At 50.2% G+C, this 20,656-nt stretch overlaps 1 protein-coding gene across 4 annotated transcripts in view; it reads left to right on the top strand.

The window, feature by feature from the left end:
- mymx (myomixer) overlaps positions 1-20,656 on the top strand; it is a 44,533-nt gene that overhangs the window by 6,329 nt on the left and 17,548 nt on the right. For all 4 annotated transcript variants that reach the window (XM_018740136.2, XM_029251441.1, XM_029251443.1 and 1 more), the window contains exons 3-14: positions 1,803-1,964; positions 6,334-6,480; positions 7,375-7,566; positions 8,753-8,839; positions 9,843-9,961; positions 10,722-10,836; positions 11,377-11,445; positions 11,947-12,062; positions 15,017-15,185; positions 19,429-19,574; positions 19,675-19,771; positions 20,302-20,451. In XM_018740136.2, the coding sequence (XP_018595652.2) occupies positions 1,803-1,964; positions 6,334-6,480; positions 7,375-7,566; positions 8,753-8,839; positions 9,843-9,961; positions 10,722-10,836; positions 11,377-11,445; positions 11,947-12,062; positions 15,017-15,185; positions 19,429-19,574; positions 19,675-19,771; positions 20,302-20,451 (1,569 nt within the window). The remainder of the gene's footprint in view (positions 1-1,802; positions 1,965-6,333; positions 6,481-7,374; positions 7,567-8,752; positions 8,840-9,842; positions 9,962-10,721; positions 10,837-11,376; positions 11,446-11,946; positions 12,063-15,016; positions 15,186-19,428; positions 19,575-19,674; positions 19,772-20,301; positions 20,452-20,656) is intronic.

Genomic DNA, 20,656 nt, shown 5'->3' with positions numbered 1-20,656 from the left:
ATCGCCGGGATGCGTGGCTGACCTGCCCCGCCACCCGTGTTCGATATCGCTCCAATCCTCGGTTCCGAACACAGTTCCGGGTGAACGGGTCGACGGTAGAACGTTCAAATAACTTGGACACAGATGGGATCTAATAAATGTATATGTTTTCAAACAAGTTATTTTATTGGCTCTCTCACGAAGTCCTCTCGGGGGGTTAGGGACGGGCTTCCTGCGCGTATCCACACGAAAGCGGCGCCCAAGAGACCGTACCCACTGCGGTGAGGTGAGGCTTGGGCAGCGACCGCAGACTGGAAACAGGCCGGACCTCGGGTTGACAGACACGGGGTCAGCCGGTCGGCTGTGGAATAAATTCGAAAATAGAATTCAGGAAAAGAAAAGAAATGAACGCTTCTTAAAGCGACGGATGGCTTGTTTTCTCTCCGTTTTCCTCCGCACTTAGATTGGGTAGTACAGACGGCTGCTGGCAATCAGTTTTGAACAAACAAACGGTAAAAAAGGTGCGAGCGCTGACTCAGTGGAGGGGAGAAGAGTTACAAATGAAGCTCAGCGGTCAAAGATACCGAAGTGGACTTGAATCCCGATCCATGCCGTGGACATGCGTGCTCGTCTGGAGACGAGCCGACCCCGCTCCGCTTTCCGGCAGCTGCGCACCATTTATTTAAAGCATCACCTGGCGAATTGCGGACAAATGAGGGCCTGTCTGAACTGGTCATCATCCGTCAGCGCAATGCCACGTGCGGGCCAGCTCTCTGACGTCTTGTCCAGCAAGAATGCCAATGCAAAAGTAAGGTAGATCCAGCGCTCTGTATCCCTCAGGTTCTCAGGGGTTCCATTCGCACCCCACACCACGAAAAAGAGTTCGCCATTACCCTACAGTCCCAGTCAAACCTGAAAAGCTATAAAATAACGAATCTTTCATTTCTGCATTTATGTAAAGAGAAGAAAAAATAAAAGGCATCAAAGCAAAAACTCATTGTTCTTACCTCTATTCCAAATGTAGACTTAAAAAAAAACGGCAAAAACGGTGGTAGAGCTTCTTATTTATAGGCCTACATTTCGCTGAAACCATGCGCACGATTCAGAAAAGTTTTGCGCATGTTATTGAATGAAAAAATGAAATCACACTTATTTCATCACCGTCTGGGACCAAAGGGTGAAAAAAAAATCCAACACGCCCCTTCCATCACAGACAGGTGGCGCCGTTCTGTTTTCCCCTCCCCCACCCTGGCCGGGCTCCGCGCAGACGAACCGCGAGCCGACGTCCCCGTCCTCGAGCCGCTCGCTAATCCTGATGATTTACAAGGCGCTGCGGGTTTGCCTTCGGCCCACCATGACTTCATCGAGATGAGCCGGCGGTGCGGGCTCGCGGCCGGAGTTGTGACAGGACCCTCCGAAAGAGCGGCCGCCTTTCAGAAACGGCGTCCCCTCGTCTTCTCCCATGCACAACTATTTCTTTGGAAATTTTCCACGGCCAGTAATTTGCCCCACAAAAGCCAACCATCTGTTTGTGCGCGCACGGTTGTGTGCGTACGAGCGCGTGTTTCTTAACTGTAACCCTCCCTCACACTCCTCAGCCAGCTTGTTATGCGCTGTGCAGTTTCTTGTGTAACCGTACACTTGAGAATCGGTCGGCCGCTTTGTCAGCCTCGGGACAGTTTCAGCAGCGTAAACGTGGTCCTGGCCACGTCGCGCCCTCCCTCTGCGATCCTACAGAAAGTGTTGCATTATTGCTGTTGACAGCTGGCGCAAGCATGAAGAGCGGTGAGTGCGCAATGATGCTGTGTTTGTCTTTTGAGCAGACGCCTGGGCTGCGAGCCCCATCGCCCCTGAGGGTCCTGCTGGAGAGGGACAGCCTGCCCTGGACATATGGAGAGACCCCTTCCAGTGCGAAGGACACCTCGGCTCCGAGCGATGGGAACTTCACCCGGCACAGTGCCGCTTTCAGCAGAGAGGTGCTGCAGGTATCCGAGGGGCCGCACCTCACGCCTTCGTCGCAGCGTGTGGGCAGCATCGAGTGGAGACACCGCTGTAGACGTTTCTTCATTATCCGTAACCGTCTGTCCAGTACAGGGTTAGATGGTCCATAGTCTATCCCAGAGGCACAGGGTGTGAGGGAGGGTGCGTCCTAGACTGGACGCCAGTCCTTCGCTGGGCACTCACACACACCGAGAGCCACCAGTTCCCTTGAAACGTGTCACTGGACTGTGGGAGGAAACCAGAGCACCTGGAGGAAGCCTATGTTATCGTTAGGGAAACACGTGAACTCCACATAGACCGCGTCAGTTGCAAACGCACATCTGAACCAACAGCCCATGAGCTGTGAGGCACCGTGGCACCTTCTGACATAGAGATTATTCACTAATTTGGTGCAAACAAACTCAATATTTAGAACATAGAACATACAGAAAAATCTCCCACCACAAGTGCACAGAAGCTTCTTTGCAGGTCCGAAATAGACGCGGCTGGAAAGGGGCCCCAGTTACATGTCCGTCATGCGTTCGACACATCTAAGACCGTAAAAGGAAAGGGCGGGGGGTTCTGGATGAATCTGGAAACTTTGCGGACCAAAAAAATGAAAAACAAATAAACTAAGGACAAAAGTGGAAGAGGATGTATATGGCAGCAGATTGTCTCCACGCCCCGACCCGGGGAAGGAGTCGGGGGGTTTCGTGCTGGGCCTGCGGGCCTTGCAGAGGAGTGGGGGGTGAGACGGGGGGGGGGGGCAGCCTCCAGAGGAGCAATTATTCAAGGATGAGATCATTGTTTGGCTCCGCTGCTTCACGCCTCTGGCCCGCCGAGGCCGGCCCGAACAGCACAAGGCCCGCGTTATCTGAGCGCGGCGACCGCGCCGCCGTACAAGGACATTTTTTTCCTGGGTTCGGCCTGGGGACGGCACGCCCAGCTGTTCGCAAGGACACTTCCCCCTTCTGTCCATCCCCTTCCCACCCCCCTCTCTGTCTTCACTAACATGAACGGCGCAAGGTCAAAGTGTTACAACTTAACGGCAAAAAACGAAACAGACAACTTTTCAGGCTCAAGCGTGGGACACGTGTGTCGGGGGCGAGGCCGCAACAGCTCGTTAATGTCATTGTGCTGTACGGTCGCCGGTCTTCATCGAGCGCTTTGGACGCAGCGTGGCCGGAATTTCGGAAACAGCCGGATTACACGTATTTATTTTGCATGCGCTTCAAACCTTGGGAACGAAACCCTCGTCTTTACGGCGATATGGTCGGCTGATAGGCCGGAGGAACATTTGTTATTACAGCGTTACGAGGCGGGAAGCGGAAGCAGACTGTAGGGAGTTTTTTTATTGCGGTTGTCATGAAAACGGAGATGGGGGGGCGGGGGGGGGGGGGGGGGGGGGCGACAGCACACGGTGACCCATCACAGGGCCTCTGTAAAACGTCTCGGGTTCTCTGCATCTCCGTCCCAGACCTCGTATCCCTGACACTCGCAGACATATTTCCTTTTTTACACCTCCAGTCATCAAAGGCCGCCGCGCTCAATTGCGTTTCATCGAGCACCTGGGCGATGTCCTTGCAGGGCCCACGCTGGGCCTCCGCCACGAGGCTCTTCTCCCAAACATCACCGCCAAACATTCCCAGTGAAGATCACTCGCCTGGCACCCGCACCACTTCCCCCTCTAGGGGAGGGAGGGTGCAGTAGTCGTTTCTCGGCTTCAAAGCCAAACGTGGCTTTTCCGTCCTCGGTCTCCCTGTTTCCACACCTCGCGGCCCTGGGGAGATTGCTGTCCGCCACTCAAAAGGCTGCATAGGATCTAAACCGTACCTCTCTCCCAAAAACATTTGTAATTTTAAAGTTATATGCCTATGTAACCAAGTAAAAAGTTTTAGGTGTTGAAGTGAGTGTGGTGGCGCAGCGGGCTTGGCTGGGTCTTGCGCTCTGGTGGGTCTGGGGTTCGAGTCCTGCTTGGGGTGCCTTGTAACGGGCTGGCATCCCGTCCTGGGTGTGTCCCCTCCCCATATAGCCTTACACCCTGTGTTGCTGGGTTAGGCTCTGGCTTGCTACGACCCTGCTTGGGACAAGGTGTGTGTGTGTGTCTTTTTCAAAATGAAAGAATGCAGCATATTACCTGAATGGGGTAGCAGGTGGTACAGTGGTGTAGCTGCCACTTTGCACTCAAAGGACCCAGGTTTGAATCCCACCTCCTACTGTAGTACCTTTGGTCAAGGTACTTTCCCTGAAATAATACAGTAAGAATTATCCCGCTGTGTAAATTACTGTAAATCACCTTGGAGAAAAGTATGTGTTAAATGAATAAATGTAAATCTAAGTAATTTGCAGAGCAGATATGATAAAGAAGACTACCGCCGAGGACCGTGTATATCTATTTCTGGTGACACCGAAGAGCGTGATCTTGCGGTTCTGCGGCCCGGCGGCACATGGACGCGTTTCAAAGTTGCCGACTGTTGTAGAGCTCGGGCAAGGATTAAAAAGGTTTGGAAATAGCGTGGCTGTCTGAGGTGCGACCGCGAGTGCAAACAAGGCCACGCGGTTCAGGGACCGTCGCTGAGCTCAGGCGCTCACGCCAAGGTGTGTTGATGAACAGCCCATTGTCTTGGGGGCACAGGAAGAAACAAAGGCGAAGGGGCCTTCCCGTGTGAGATCATCGCCGCCGAGAGCGGCACCATTGTAAGGCAAGACGGTGCGGCGAGATAGCGGAGTCCTGTTTGTGCAGGGTTGTGTTTTTTTTTCCGCTTCTTTTAAAAATGAGAAATACCATAGTGCCGGCGGGAGCCATTAAATCTAATGACTGTTGAGAAGAAAAGGGGATGACATCACGTTTTAATTTTATGCAAAGGGCGGCATGTTCCTGCCAGGGGGGCTGTCTGGCCGCCGTGTGGTTTCGGGGATTTGTTCGCTCATGACGGCTGGATTTTCTCAATCGGAGCTCATCTGCTAGAGGCCCACCAAGAAGCCAACTAGCTCCATGGTAGCGGCGGGCTAGAAATAAGTGCGCTTCATTATCTCATTATCAAGTAGTGTCTCCCAAAGACATTCCTTCCTCGTACGGTGGTAAACCAAGAATAGTGAACTTCCTTGGCATGCCTTTGGTATTGTTAAGTGGGGATCAGTGTGAGATGCCAGGTAAACTACCATTCTAAGCTAGCAGTGTAAGTCAGCGGTTTAAGCTAGCAGCATGAACTAGCTGTGTAAGCTAGCAGTGTGATTTAGTAGTGTAAGCTAGCAGCGTAAACTAACGGTGTAAAATAGCTGTTTAAGCTAGTGGTGTAAACTAGCAGTGTAAGTGATGTAAGCTAGCTGTGTCAGCTAGGAGTGTAAACTAGTTGTGTAAGCTAGTAATGTAAATTAATGGTGTAAAGTTAGCTGTTTAAGCTAGTGGTGTAAACTAGCAGTGTAAGTTAGTGGTGTAAGCTAGCAGTGCAAACTAAAGGTGTAAACTACCTGTTTAAGCTAGCAGTGTAAACTAGCAGTGTAACCTACTGAAGTAAACTAGTGTTGTAGGACAGCTGTTTAAGATAGCGGTGTAAACTAGCAGTGTAAGTGATGTAAGCTAGCTGTGTCAGCTAGGAGTGTAAACTAGTTGTGTAAGCTAGCAATGTAAATTAATGGTGTAAAGTTAGCTGTTTAAGATAGTGGTGTAAACTAGCAATGTAAGTTAGCAGTGTAAGCTAGCAGCGTAAATTAATGGTGTAAGATATCTGTTTAAGCTAGCAGTGTAAGATAGTGGTGTAAACTAAAGGTGTAAGATAGCTGCGTAAGCTAGGAGTTAGTTGTGTAAGATAACAGTGTAAACTAGCAGCCTCAGGTGGTCTTGGGTGGAGGAGTACAGCGCACTTGCAGGGGTGTAGGGAATCATCGGGTCGGGAGAAACAGAGACTCGATCCAATTGTTACTAGAGAAGAGAAAGAAAAGAAATGAGTATCATCGGCGTGGCAGCGATAGGAGAACCCGTGAGACACAGCGACAGAGCCGATGTTCATCTCAACCAGAAAGCACCTTGTAGACTAGAGTAACAGATACCTGTATTATGCATCGTGTGCATGATATGATAGGTTATATTAGTAGGTCTAATGGATTGAACTGGGTTAACAAGCTTCATAGGCACATCAGTACAAGCAACTGTAACTGTGTGGTTAAGGGATGCATCATTCTTTAGGAAGTAGGAACTGTAATGGTTGTTACAGTGTGACCTTATGGTGACCAGCTGGACCATGACAGATCACAGTGGACGGTGGTGCCCGCTCAGGATGTCCTCACCGAAATGCCTCATCACTTTTGCCCCTTTTCCAGGAAAGCCATGCGATGCCTCGGTGACGGTGCTGCCGCTCTTGTTCCTCCCTGCAGGCAGAGGCTTGGATCAAGGGGAAGCTGGAGGACCTGAAAGATGACTGCGGTGTGCAGCGAGGTCCACCGCAAGACTCGGAAGAGGTGTCCCAGACCCTCCAGCGGGACCTCAAAGACTTTGAGAACAACCTCATACGGCTCAATCAGGTGAACCAGCCGGGTTACTGGAGCTCTCAGACACTACGTCCCAATGGCATTTTACTGTCCCATAATAAAAAAAAATCCCAGAATTTAGTGTGTATTCATACAAATGCTTGCTGTATTTGTTAGAAATCTAAGATTTTTATTTGCATCTGAAAATCCCTGACACATTTCGTAATGTTGCTGCGCTGTGGTCAATGCGCTTGATAATTTCTTCACATTCTTTCTTATTCATCTGGTTGCTTTCTGCTAACAGGAACTTGTGATGAAATCCTTGTTCACACAAATCGCTTTGCGGTGACTCGTTGGAGTTTTCTTGATGAACACTTTGAAATTTTTCATTGAATTTAATATCTCAGACACTTCACTTCCTTGTTCTTCGCTCGAGCCAGACGGAATATCTTCAGCATTACGTTATTGCTTCCCAATCCGTCATTAGTCATTACACAATGAGACATGATCGTGCATGGATAATCCGCAAGCCGGATAATCGAGAGTGCACCGTAATGTCGTTGCTCTGCATGTTGTCACTAACAGCAGCATTAATCCCTGACCGAACCCAAGATGCAGCAGTGTCATTATAGCGCCATTACGCAGAAGAAGCAGCGGGTGCGAGAGGGTTGGTCTCCCGGCGTTCTGCACCCAGGAGAGCGGAGTAAACCCGAGTGAAGTCTTGCCCCCCTTGATATTGTTGGAAAAATCACACGCCGTGTGTAATTATCCATCACAGAGGGGCCCGCACGTGATCTGAAGCCGAGCTGAGTGGCACCGCGCCAGCGTCTGTCGACCCGCATGTTACCGCTCAACCGCGTTCGACCCGGGGCTCCGAGACTCCATTTTCTAACCATCGCCTCGAATGAGGTTACCCGTAAAGCGAACATGTGGTCTCTTTTTCTGCAGATGGGGGAGCAGTTGGCGTGCCGGTCGAACCCGACCTCAGACCTGATACGGAAGCAGCTGGGCCAGCTCAGGGAGCAGTGGCATGCTCTGCGGCAGATGGCTGCGTACCCGTCCAGGGGTGTCGGTGGAGCCACGAAACTGCAGGAGTTCAACGAGAAGGCGGAGCAACTGGAGATCTGGATAAAGGAGAAGGTAACCAGGGGCCAACGAGCAAGGGCCAGCAGCCAGGCCTGGGCAGCGCTCTAAAGCTGCACAGGCATCCATCCTGTTCCAGGACCCAATTAACCCAGCTCACCTGGGCTTTACGCAGCGAGAAAAGGCACGTTGTTAGATCTTCACATGTGCTCGTCCACCAGAGCTCTACCCCTGGAAATCAAAGCAAAAGCCTGCATGCGGTTTACTGATTCACTCCCTCTTTTTTTGCTCATTTCTTCGGAGTTTAACTTAAATGCCAGTGGAAGTGGTGTCCTACTGAATTTGAGTGCGTCATCCTTTTTAAGCTCGTGAAAATAAGGACAGTGAGAATGACGGGGTTTGGAAAAAAGAAATGCAGAGCGCACCCTGGGAGAGGAGAACGTTTGGGTATTTTCAGCCGGCGGATGTAGGCATTCTGGAACAATTTCCCTGGCACTGCTGGCCTGGTTGCTGCGTGGGACAAGGGTTTGGGCTTCTTGGACCGTGAACACAGCTGCCCATTTGGCATTGGGGGGCGGAGCCTCTTTGCGGTCACCCCAGTCTGCACTGGACCAGCTCTGTTCTGAGCCAATGGCCGTCGGAAAAACGGTTATGTGGCCACGCATAGCGGCCGCACCCCTTTGTATATTTACGCAGCCGCTCCAGGGGATGGCATCATCCTACAGGATGTGCAGCAGCATAAACTTCAACGCACCAGGCAACCATTTATATTTATCCCTTTAGGTAACACTTTTACACAGAATGACATTCAATCCTAAAGCACTTCCAGCGATTTACTCATTTCTAGAGCAGGGTAATTTTCACTCTGTCAATTCAGGGTGAGCACCTTCCTGACGGGTACGACAGCAGGAGGTGGGATTCGAACCGTGGCGGCAGCTCTCACCAATATACAGTTGCCTTAGTTGTTCTCACGAATAGCTGAAGGATGAACGGATGTGGCTTCGCCCGTAATCCAGGAGGCTTATGAAACGAGGGAAACAAAAATCAGCAGCGGGAATCTGCGTGGCAGCTGTAGAAGAGGCCTTCAATTCACGCTCAACACTCATCGCTCGCCTGTGCAAACTCTCCATTTCCGTGCCCCTGTTTCTTGGTAGCGGGGCTCATTTAGCGTAACAGGCGCGCTAATGGCAAATTCGTGTTCTCAGCTCTCAGCCTCAAAGCGCTCGCTTTCATATGCAACCAGCAGGAGGAGGAGCGGTTGCTGGCGAAGGTCCTCGGGGAAAGTATGGACAAAGTGCAGCTGACGAGAAGGATCCTGGATTTGAAACAGGTGAGAGCTGTAAAAAGAGCAGCGCCGGTTTGATCGTCTCCTGTAATGGCTCTTTAATGGGGTCCCGTTACTGCGTCTAGGCTTTTTATAGATGGAAACCAGAATTAGTCTTTGTTTTTCCAACTCCTGTGCAATCTCTCAAGTTCCAAGTGGGGAACAAAGAGACAATACAAATAAAAATAAATATATAATAATTATACAAATAAACACACATAGTAAAAAATACATATGTAAACATTCATCTTCTTTGGTTTTAAGAACGAAAGCAAGAAAAGAACGAACCTGAGGAGGTGAGGAATGTTCTCGTTGAGTTGCGTGCGATGTGTCTTGAGGTTTTATTCAGTCAGTACCTTTATGATTTCATATTTATGAGGTCAGAAAATGTAATGCGTGCACATGAGAGGAATCCAAAAAAAGTGACTGCTGCTGAATTCTCCAAAAAAATAATAAAAACTGAATAAAAGTGTAGGGTGGTATGGTGGTGCAGTGGGTTGGACCAGGTCCTGCTCTCTGGTGGGTCTGGGGTTCGAGTCCCACTTGGGGGGGCCTTGTGATGGACTGGCATCCCGTCCTGGATGTGTCCCCTCCCCCTCCGGCCTTACGCCCTGCGTTGCCGGGTTAGGCTCCGGCTCCCCGTGGCCCCGTACGGGACAAGCGGTTCAGGCGATGTGAGTGAATTAAAGTGTAACTGGGCCAGCGCTCGCAGTTGTGACTGTATGTGTTTGTTAGAGGTGAAATTAAAACCTGGATGTGTTTTGGCCACACGCTTCCTCTGTGTGTGCAGAAATTAGTGAGATGCGAAAACACACACATCCAGATCATGGAGTACCTCCTTACATAAATCAAAGACAATCAGTGGACATTGAGACAGCTGATTGCAGGTCCGTTACAATTGTTACCCCCAGCAAAGCACGTAGACACGTTTACTACACGGCGTTTCCTATGGAGCGCTCCGCACGTTTTCGGTTTACTTAAGTGACGATCTTTGTTCGCGCCTCATCAGGACGAGCAGCAGTACCGGAGTCTTCACGAGGAGATCAACAATTTGGCCTTGAAGCTGGAGAAACAAAGCAAGGCTGAAGGCAGAAACATTTCCGCCAGGAGGAAACAGATCAACAAGATGTACGTGTGCTTCGCGACCATTTTCCCTGAAACGTGGAGCGTATTTTAAATTTTCCACACAACGGCAATGGACAATACATTTTGTGAAATGTACTTCTGTATAGCCTCAGTAGCATGGCGAAAAACGTCTGCTAAATTAGTGCGTACGTGGAAACGTAGCTGTATTACACGCTGGCTCCTCAACTTAGGAACACAATCGAATTCAGTGGAGCTAATTCATTTAGTTTATAACGCCAAAGTCGCCTTCAATAAAAGGTTAATAATTCCGACATCTCTATTTACTCAGGTTAGTCTGTCAAACTATCAGATATATCTGTAAGAAGTCATTAATGCACAGTAAAACCTTCGAAAACATTTTTATTAACATCCGGCTACGTTAAAGTGAAACTGAAAGTCATCTTCGCCACAAAGTCCTGTTCAGTTGTTGGCCGATTTATTTCACGAACGTTTAACGTTTCTCGTCTCGTCGCCGATCACCGTAAACACTGTGGAAGCGAGTTGAATAAAGGCAGCCATGAACTCCCATTCTGTTTGTGTGCACTTTACCGCCATCTATTGGTTCGGAGGGTTAATACAAGTCACGCTCGGTCTGCAGCAGACCGAGATTTGAGAAAACAGATGTCCGTTCGTTAAAAAAACTAGCCTGCACAGATACCGTATAATGAAAAATATGGTTCAACAGAAAAGACACGAGAGAATTTAAACCAGAGACCTTGTGTTGAGCCTTTTGTTTTGGCTCACATGCTTCTTTCTCGCACAGGTGGCTGAAGGTCCAGACACTTCTCAGAGACTACCATGAAAGTCTGCAGCTCGCCCTGGAAGTGTCCTCCTTCTACCAGCAGGCGGACAGCGTCCTCGCTGCTATTAGCGACAAGGTAAATGTCCCAGCTGTGCAGCTGCTTCAGTGACTTCAGTGACATTGTCAGCTGCTTGTACTCAGGAGCGTTTGCCATTCTAGGTCATACTAGAGCCAGTGTCCTGCTAAAATGGTTCCTATGATGCGAGCGTCAAACCGCTGTCCCCCGGTTCCCGAGACATATGTCACTTTTGGAGAAGAGTGTCCGTCAAATGCATAAATGTAAAAGTGCATGTAATTGGTATGGATCCGAGGAGATCGAAACTGTTGCTCGGGTCTGGACCTGCGGTTTTTTGGTGTGGATTCCAAAGACTCAGCAGCTGCTGCATGGCACATGTTGCACGTACACATCCCGCACCCAGGTTTAGGGTCGGTATCTTTTCCCCAAAGAAGCTGGGACTTCTTTTTAGTCATTTAGACATTTATTCGTTCATCTGGTGCTTTTCTCCAAAGCACCTTACGATGATAAAATAGCTGCAGCGATTTAGCCATTTATACCACGGGGCCACGGACTCAGCTCTCCGGGCCTCTCGTCCCATTTTCGTCTTCTTTCTTCCAGAGGAAAAGCGTCGGCGACCGGGAAAGCGGTGGAGACAGGGAGGTTCGGGACATCGCCCGTCAGACCATGGTGAGCAGAACGAGTGGAAACCGCATGGCATCAGAGCGAACGAGCCGTGACAGGAGAGCGTAAATCACGCAGCGCCACACGGTTCGCCTCGCAGCTGGTGTGCGTTCGGCGAGCGGCTCGCAACAGCTTGGACGGCTCTTTCGGGAAATCTGGCCAGACTGTGGTTGGCTCTGGGTTTAGGGTCAGTATCTCCCAACCAGAAAAGACCAGGCCCGATCTAGGCACCGGGGCCGCCCTCCCTGTACATGACTCCGCTGTGGATATGTAAAACGATTCTTTTCCATCTTCATCATAACCAAGTTTGACCTAATGTTTTAAGAGCATAAAGCGTATCTTGTTCCAAGCCTATAAATCGACTCCAAACGTGTTGAGTAATTTCCTTCCTTACACCCCCTTCCTGCCCCCCCCCCCCTCCCATTTACACGCCACACACACACACACACACACACACCCCTGGGTCTGCCTTTTGCCTGAAATCCCATCCCCCACACCCTTTTCCAGATGCTGGACGTGACTGTTTCTCAGCTGTCGAACCTCCACCCAGCGCTGGCAAGCAGAGTGACACAGAAGCTGGGCGAGGTGAAGCACGCCTGGGCCGCCCTCCAGCAGGCTGTCAGGTAAGACGGGACGAAGAGTCCCCCCCCCCCCCCCGGTTGCCGGGTTACACGAGGCCCCGCGCTGTCCGAGTTAAGACACAAGCCATTGCACTTCTTAATGGCAGATCCGCGGTTTCGCCAGAACTGGAAGTGGTTTCCGTGTTGCGTTATTATTGTATTTGTTACCCAGAAAGTGTACGGAGGACCAGGGAGATCACTTCCAAAAAATAGTTAGACTTTCAATAAAAGTGCTTTTTTGTGTTTTTGGCCCGTTGGCAGTAACCGGACCCCTTTTTTCCATCGTTGATTAGTTTTAGCTTGATTTGGATTTTATTCGGCGATTAAATAAATTCCATTGATTTACGGAGAGACCCGCGAATAGTGCCGGAAAGGGTTTCAATACCCTGGCGACCTTTGCCCTATGCGAAAGCTCACCTTGGTTCTGCACACAAGTCCGGCGTGGGCCTGAGCAATCAGCTCTCGTGGGAAAAAAACCACACACCTCCAAATGAGCTTTATTTAAATAATTCAATAACTTTCTTAATTCAGGATTTCTCACTTAACGGAAGCTGTATTTCGGTCAAAACTCAAATAAAGCGCATTAAATGAGTTATTGTCGCGTTTTCCCACGTCTGTTGTTTAGAGGAATAATTTGGGACGATCTGACGTGGGTCATCCGTGATGTAACGGCGCCGTTCATAGCGAAAGACGGCGATTTAACACCGTAGATCACCTTAAGTCTGAAAGCGGAGTGTTTTCAAACAGGATGAATCCCAGCGGTCAAAGTGAACTCATGGGAAGCTGTTCCCGCGTTATTTTGGGTCTCGTGTTTAATGCGAGTGGCACCGTGCCTGTTGCAGAGGCTGCGCGGCCCAAGTGCGAGAGGAAAACACATTCTTCGCCGCGGAGAATTGTTCGCCTTCGCCGGTAAACAGTTAGTATTCATAATCCGAAACATTTCCTGTTTGCCCTGGACGTTTGAGTCAATCTGAAGCGCTTCCAGAATGATGACAGCGTTATAAAAATGACCTGGATTTCCAGCGTAACCAAACTTTGCAGGCAGTATAAACAAACAGTTGCCCGGGCAACCGTCCCAGAACAGGAAGGCCGGGCCCTCGGCATCTGCGGACGTTTGTCGCCGCGAGTCCGCGGGATCGGACCTGGGATTTGCTCTCCCAGATGCGTCTCAAGACACCTCCCCGCTGCCTTCGGGTCCAAAGGTTGCAGCTTTGAATCCCACCTCCCGCTGTACTACTCTTGGTACTTACCCTAAATTACTCCGCTATAAATTACCCAGCTGTATAAACAGGCAAATCACCGTAACGCTGTAAGTCGCCGTCGTCGAGCGTCACGTAAATGTAACGCTTTTTGGTTCGTTTTAAAGGTTTCCGTTTAACGTAGCGCAACGTTAATAAAAATGTCAGTGAGGAGTCTGATGAAGCGTTTTTTCATTTGTTCTAGATACGGTCACAATTTTTACAAACCCTAATCAGAGAATGAATCCGGGGATGCCTGTAATGTGAAACTTTTACTGACAGATGTTGAGGGCTCGAAGTGACTTTGTAGTTACGCACAAATCGAGTTGCGAACAGGCTTCCGTTCCCAGCTCATTTGTACATCCTCAGATAAAATGTGATTTTATAATATAATCTAATTATATTTTCCATCTTATATGTACACTGCTGCTAATATTTTAAAAAAACAACTCTCCCAAAACACAGCTGTGTAGGGCAGCCAGAGTGCAGGTCTTACCGTGTTAAAAGAGCGAGGTTTCGTTTAAGGCATGGCAGCCTGTGTCCTTCGTCCACAACGTGCTGCTTAGTAAGCGAAGGGTGATGGAGGTGCCAACAGCTGGAGGGTGTTTTACTCGTCTTGTCCATCTTACCCCACGTTCCCCGGAGCGACCCGCCACCATCCTGGAATGAAAGCGACGGCGATGAGACAGAAATCGATAAGCGAGCAGCTCGACGGAGGGCTGAGCGCACCGAGACGCTCCGAGAAACCCTGTGGTTTGGGGGTCCGGCGAGATCTGAACCTCATTAGCGAGGAACGTGAGCTTCTTGCTGAAGATCATTTCTGGCAACTTTGAATCATGCCGTAATCATATATATTAATTATTTTCTGGGCAGGGATATCGAGTGTTATTTATTGCATTTTACTGTACATTTCCAAGGATAGGAGGTACAGCTCATTTTTTTAAAAAAAAAAATCTACATTACATTTGTTTATTTAGCTGACACTTTCCCCCAAGCAACTTACAATGTTAATCGACCAACAGTCGCTTACCCGTTTATGCAGCTTGGTGATTTTACTGGAGCGAATTACTTTGCACCCCGGTACTACAGCCTGAGGTGAGAGTCGAACCTGCAACCTTTCGGGGCCAAAGGCAGCAGCTGTAATGACTACGCTACTAGCTCTATTTATATATATATATATGTGTGTGTATATATATATGTGTGTATCTATATATACACACACAGACACACATGTGTATGTATACATTTCTTCATTTTATTTTTTTTTTAATGTTTGCAAGTTGACAGCTCCCCCTTAAAAGCTTGTTCCCCGGGTGTAAAGACGGCCCCTCGGAAGTGCCGAACCGCGCCTCTGGAACCGAACGTAATGCCGTAAGACGAGAAAACGGTCGCCGTGACTCCTGGGCTTCATCGCAGGCGCGTGGGAGGACCGCGTTTTGGGCCACGCATTACATCATCTCCCGCTCGGCGCTACATGTGCAAACGTTTGAGGAATATTCGAGAAACGTTGCGTGATTATATGTTTTCATAGCAGAAGCCCTCATGCGAGGGCAACGTAAATAGCAGCTGAGGTCAAAACCCTTGCTCTGGTGTTTGGCGCACGGCCCTTCGAACCTATGTCCTTCCGGTAAGGTTATCCGCTTCCTTTCTTTCGGGCCCGTGGTCCTCCGAGCCGACTGGCTTTGCCCCGTTCACGTGCCGGATGTGCTTTCCCATCAGGAACGAGGGGACTGCACCGCTTTCCCCGGCCTCCGATTTCACCAGGGAAGACGGAGACCCCTCGACCCCGTCCCCGTCCAAGGAGCCTCGGGGCAGCGTGGGAATGGAGGTGCACAGGATCATGGGAAAAGAGGTTAAAGAAGAACAAAACCGGCTCAAAGGATGTGCGGTCAGTGGCTTGGCATCCGACCGGCGCTCTCGCTCACATTTGCACTGTGACGTCTCTCTTCCCTCCTGACCGCGCCCCCCTCCACACATCCCCCCCGCCACCCACGCCCCGCTCCGCCCACCTCGCTGCAGTCCCCTTCGCATCCAAAACGTATAAAAGTAACAGACGCATTCGAGCTGGAGAGGACAATGGGGAAAATTCCACTTTTACTTTGCTCGACTACACGGACTGGCGTCGCTGCTATGTACGCAACGTGTAGGAAGCGCTTTTAAAGGTGATGTTTACACTGGCACGAAAAATCTGTAAATTTCCACCAAAAATACCGTGGCAGTGCCGTGCGGCATCTACGCTTGGAGGGCCAGCAAAAATACCCGTTTCTTTTAAAGTAGAAATCTAGGGCCCTCTGACTTGAGCAAACACTACGGTAAGAATAATGTCTTTAATAAGAGTAGAAAGAGAAGCCCATGTTTGGTGGGTCTGCTGAAGGCTGGTAAGCGTCCAAATTCAGAACATCCCGCAGGTCACTGCTGCTGGACAGTCCCTGGCAAGTGGACACGCTGCGGGATGTTTTTACAGCGTTCTTGTTCGTACCGCTGTGTGTGGTCTGTACTGGGCAGCAGGGGGCGTAGTAGTTAGAGCCATTGCCTTATCGTCAAAGGAGCCAAGCTTTTAATTCCCTTGAGCATGGTATTAATACCGTGAATTGCCAGTAAAAAAAAGGAGCCAGCTGTATACCCATGTTGGGGGACAGCCGGTAGCATAGTGGTCAGAGCCTCTGCTTTTGGACACAGAAGTCACGGGTTCAAATCCCACCTCCAGTTGTAGTACCCTCAAGGCGAGGTACTTAAATTGCTCCAGTAGAAATTACCCACCTATAGAGAGAGGTAAATCACTGTAAGTGGCATAATGTTGTAAGTCACGTGAGATGAATGCGATGCGTTCTGTATGTGAAGAACAACCTTTAGAAAGAAGGTGCAACAGCAGCAACCTTTTCACACTTGAACTTGCAACCTTCGGGCTGCAGATGATCATCAGTTTGAAACCTTTGTCCGAGGTATGTCACAGTGTCAGGTAATCAGATTTACACTGATTTATTCATTCATACAGCATGATATTCTTACTGTGCCAATTCAGGGCGGGCACCGTTATCAGGGGTACGACGGCCGGAGGTGGGATTCGAACCTGGGACCGTTTTATAGCTCTTACCTGTACGACGCCCACTGCCCTGTAAAATCCCAATCTTTCACTGCAGCGTCGCCCTCCTGCACACAGGAAGCACTTCAGCTGGAGTGAGGTGGCTGTGCCCGTCTGATGGAGGAGGTGGCAGGTTCAGAGCAGGTAGATGTTGAGACAGGACAGGGGGACCGTAGTCTGTGAGTGTGTGTCTGTGTGTGTGTGTGGTGGTACGGGGGGGGGGCGCCCAGCAGGCTTCTTGTTGGTGGCTCAGTATAAACACGATACAGGGCTGCTCCTTCCACCTAATGGCCTCCATATGGGTGCGCGGTGTGGGGGGGGGGTGATACTTCTTGGCTGACATCACCCCACAACTTGACGCTTGCAAGGGAAAAAAGTCAGACAAAGTTCAGCCGCGATTGGACAGAATGTTCGAAGGAAGTCGAGGAGCTATTTCTGCCCCCTGCAAAAGAAAAATTGTCCCCGTTTTGAATGTTAGCTTTTTTCGGAGGGTCAAGGGACCCGGGGCCGTGACTGAGATAAATGTCCAGAGATGTTTACTTGGAGAGCAGAGAGCTGAATGACTGGAATGATATTTGGGGGACCAGACATCAGCGATGGCAATCAGGCCTTTTTGGATGTTTATTATTTTTGGAGTTAAGCTTAGGGTCAGAGTTCATACTGGAGTTCATAATTAGGCTGATAATGTGCCGCGGTGTGGTTTTGTGATTTATGCTGATTTATTGACTGGCATGTTTATAAATTGGATTAAGCTCCAAAAAATGTGCTTGTTTCAGACTGGACATGTTTGGTCCCATGGGACCTGGGTCAGAAGAAAAGGTCTCTTGCTGAAGTAGCGTGGTAGCAGTTCAACTGTTCGGCTCGTTGCAGCGCGAGTAACTCTCAGAGCGTATTCGCCTTCAGGGTGTTATTAGTTTCAACAGCTGCCGTCTCTCGGCTTTCTCCACCGTGTGTGTACTGTGCACGTTACATTTACATGTTCTCATTCGATACAGACACGTTCCTCTAAAGTGACGTACAACTCAGAGGAAGCAGAAGCGCACCATCAACAGATGAAGCGCCTTAGACGTAGAAGCAGGATTATCGATGTACTGTTTGTCTGTCTGATACCATCCCGTTGCTGATTCACATCCCTCAAATTGCTGCGTATAGAAGTGACAATCAAGTAACAAATACATAGATGATCATAGCAGATAGTGGGAGGGATTCAGCAGCTCTGAGGGGCAGCGGGAGCTCCCCCGACTCCGCCTATGGAAATTAGATTCACATAGCAAATACGTAGATGATCACAGCAGATGGTGTTGGACTCGTTTATGTAGCTCATATGTGGCTCTGAAAGAGATGGGTTACAGACCCATCTGGGAGGGATTCAGCAGTTCTGAGGGTCAGAAGGATGTTATGCATATCACCGTTATGTGGGAAGTTATTTTTTCACAGCGGCCGAGACTGACAACCAACAGGCGTTTGATTTTGGACCTCTCGCGAACAGGACGTTGTCGTACAAACATTGTTAGCTGATGATCCACTGCAGCAGTGAAGGTCGAGAACAGGACACAGCACATTCGAGGGTATTACAACGGGAGGTGGGATTTAAACCTGTGATGTTAGGACTGCAAGCCAACAGCTCTAACCACTACATTACGGCCATACTGGCACTTTTCTTGTCACATAGTATTCTACTGTACATTTTCCAGAAGGAATCAGAAAATGCAAAATGCCTGGTTTGAGAAAACTGAAAATAATTCCCAAACCCATTCAAAGGAGTCAGTCGTGCAGGAGTCACGGAAAAGCCCTTTCTTTGGCCTTTCTTTCCTGGACATCAGCTCAAGGCTCAGGCTCACAGTTGGGTCTGTGACAGCTCAAAGTGCCTTGAGGACGGAGACGGGGGTGGGCGGCGGCTGGAGCAGCCAGACCCGTGACGGGTGGGTTCGGCTCCCCCCGAGGACCCTCAGCCCTCCGCAACTGAAGACAACGCAGGCCCACGAGGCCTCGGGACGGGAGCTCAGTCGCGTGACCCGAGTCGCATGTTTCCATAAACGGGCACAGTGCAGTCAAACACGGTTACTCACACCTAGTCCACCCCACCGCTCCGAGCCCAAGTCCTCACGGATGGAAAACAGGAGCGGTCCAAAACCGCAACCCTTCAGGAGAGAGCTGCAGCTTGTGACATAAACTTCCAGGGTATTTCTGGGGTGTAAATTAAACTGTAAATGTGGCTCTCTGGTCCTTCAGAGTAGAGCCTCTCAATGTGCCGTGGAAAAAAGGGAGAATTAAATTTTATTTCCTGTCTGAAGAGCAGATAAGAACCTGAACTTAGACCCAGTGGCTGCAGGTTCGAGTGCCAGGAGGGGCTCGACTTGTGGATACTAGAGCGTATAAACACGGTCAGAAATGTAAACTGCTTTAATCCGAAGCATCTGCCGTAAAACAAAATAACGCAACGTGACATTATCAGGGCATCCGTGTATATCTCCGAACATGTGTTCGCTTACAGTTCGATGTCCTGAGGGCTTCGCTTGTTAAAGCTCTCCTCACCTCCTCAAGCGGAGGCTGACGTCATATTTGATACGTACATAAAGGATCTCATTCGGAGATCAAGGGGGAGGGTGGACCACTGTTGAAAGGGAGCATGCGGAGGGCTTCATTCCTCCTCCCACTGTGGTCCTGGCCGATCCGTGTCCAGGCCCCAGTCCTGCCTCGATCCTCGGGTTCCGCAGCCCGTGTCCCGTTCTTCCAGCACCATGGCAGCGCTGTGCTTTCGGAGATACAAAATATTCTCCTTTGACATACTGAACGATGCTGCAGAGCAGACCTTTTTACCCGAGGAACTGTGTTTACCACTTCACCCGCTTGCAGAGCTGGCTATTTCAATACCTCAGGGTAAACACTTTGGTTCAGTTACAATAAGCAGCTTAGGCTTAGGCACTTTTGGTCCCTTGAACTCGTCACCTCTTAGTCACAGCGAAGCTCCTTTGCCAGCAACAGACAGAAGAATTTTCCGGCTCGACCGGTTGCGAGATGCTGATGAGGTGTTGCGTCCCGCTGACAGACTGCGAGAGACGCCGGGAGCAGCGGAGCGTTGGCTTCCGGCCAGGGCGAGGATGGGCTTTCGGAGAGCGCGGCACCCCTGGTCTCAGGAAGTTGTCGGGAACACGCAGACGGCGTCACCCGTAGAAGCCACTCCGCGGGAGAAAGGTGACACTCCCCTCTCCTCCCGGCACCCTCCCCGCAGCCCCAGAGATGTGTGTGTCACCATTGAGAAATGAAATTCACGTGCAGCGTTTTGCTCTTGCAGCGGGGAGCCCAAGACGGCCGACTCGAGACCCGCGGCCCCACGGGGACGAACGCTGACTTACGCGCAGCTCCAGCAGTTCACCGTGTCCGCAGACAAGGTGCCCGACCGACTCCTCGCAGCCGCACCTTCTCCCCGCAAATCCCATCCCCTTCGTGGGTTCTTCAGGCTGGGAAGCAATGAAGAGAATGCTCAGAGTGTCCCAGCACCCTGCTGGGCCAACTAATTGGGTCCTGGTTGGGCCAACAGCCAACAGGATGCAAACTAGATGAAGTCATGGGGGCTGCGGGCGGTGGCGGGGGGACTCTTTCCTAATACGATGAGGAGCGACATTCGAGTTCGAAGAAGTGTGAACGTGAGAGATGTGCTGGTTTGGGCCAACTTGTCCAGTTTCCAGAAATTGTCCCAGTCTCAGCCTGCCCATTAGAGAGCATGTTTGGGTTGGGGGGTGTAGACAGAGGGCATGGGGGAGGGGGGAGATGGCAGATTTTGGGAGCAAAGTCGAGAACGATGGCCTTTTGTCCTCATTCAAACAAGCCAGATGGCAGCGGAAAACATCCTCCTTTTTGTGCAACTTCAGCCTCACGTTCCAAATCCTGTTTCTTTCCTCGGTCCTCCGAACGCCCGAAGACCCTTGCTTGGCTGAAGGACAACGTTGCCATTGCAACCCACATCTGCCGCACAGCAAGTCTGGAGGGGATCGAGGCAGCGAGGAGGTGCCAAGCCGCCCTGGAGGACGAGATCCTGTCCAACAGGGCCAGGATCGAGGTGGTCAAAAAGGTGAAGGGTCCAAACAGCTGTGGTCACATCCCGTCCAAAGCATAGAGCACTTAGACTGTTTATAGGAGACTCATCGCTCAGATGCTTTCAGAGAGAACCTCCATGCTGCTTGATACAAACTTGGTAAAGTGTCATATCACAGATCGGGTCAGAAACCTCTGCGAGGTTCACATTCGGGCCAAGTGCTGAAATACGTAACATTTCT

This window comes from Scleropages formosus, chromosome 4 (genome assembly GCF_900964775.1).
Source record: "Scleropages formosus chromosome 4, fSclFor1.1, whole genome shotgun sequence".
Lineage (NCBI taxonomy): Eukaryota > Metazoa > Chordata > Actinopteri > Osteoglossiformes > Osteoglossidae > Scleropages > Scleropages formosus.
The sequence above is the reverse complement of the archived record's forward strand: the minus strand, read 5'-3'. Positions and strand labels throughout refer to the sequence as shown.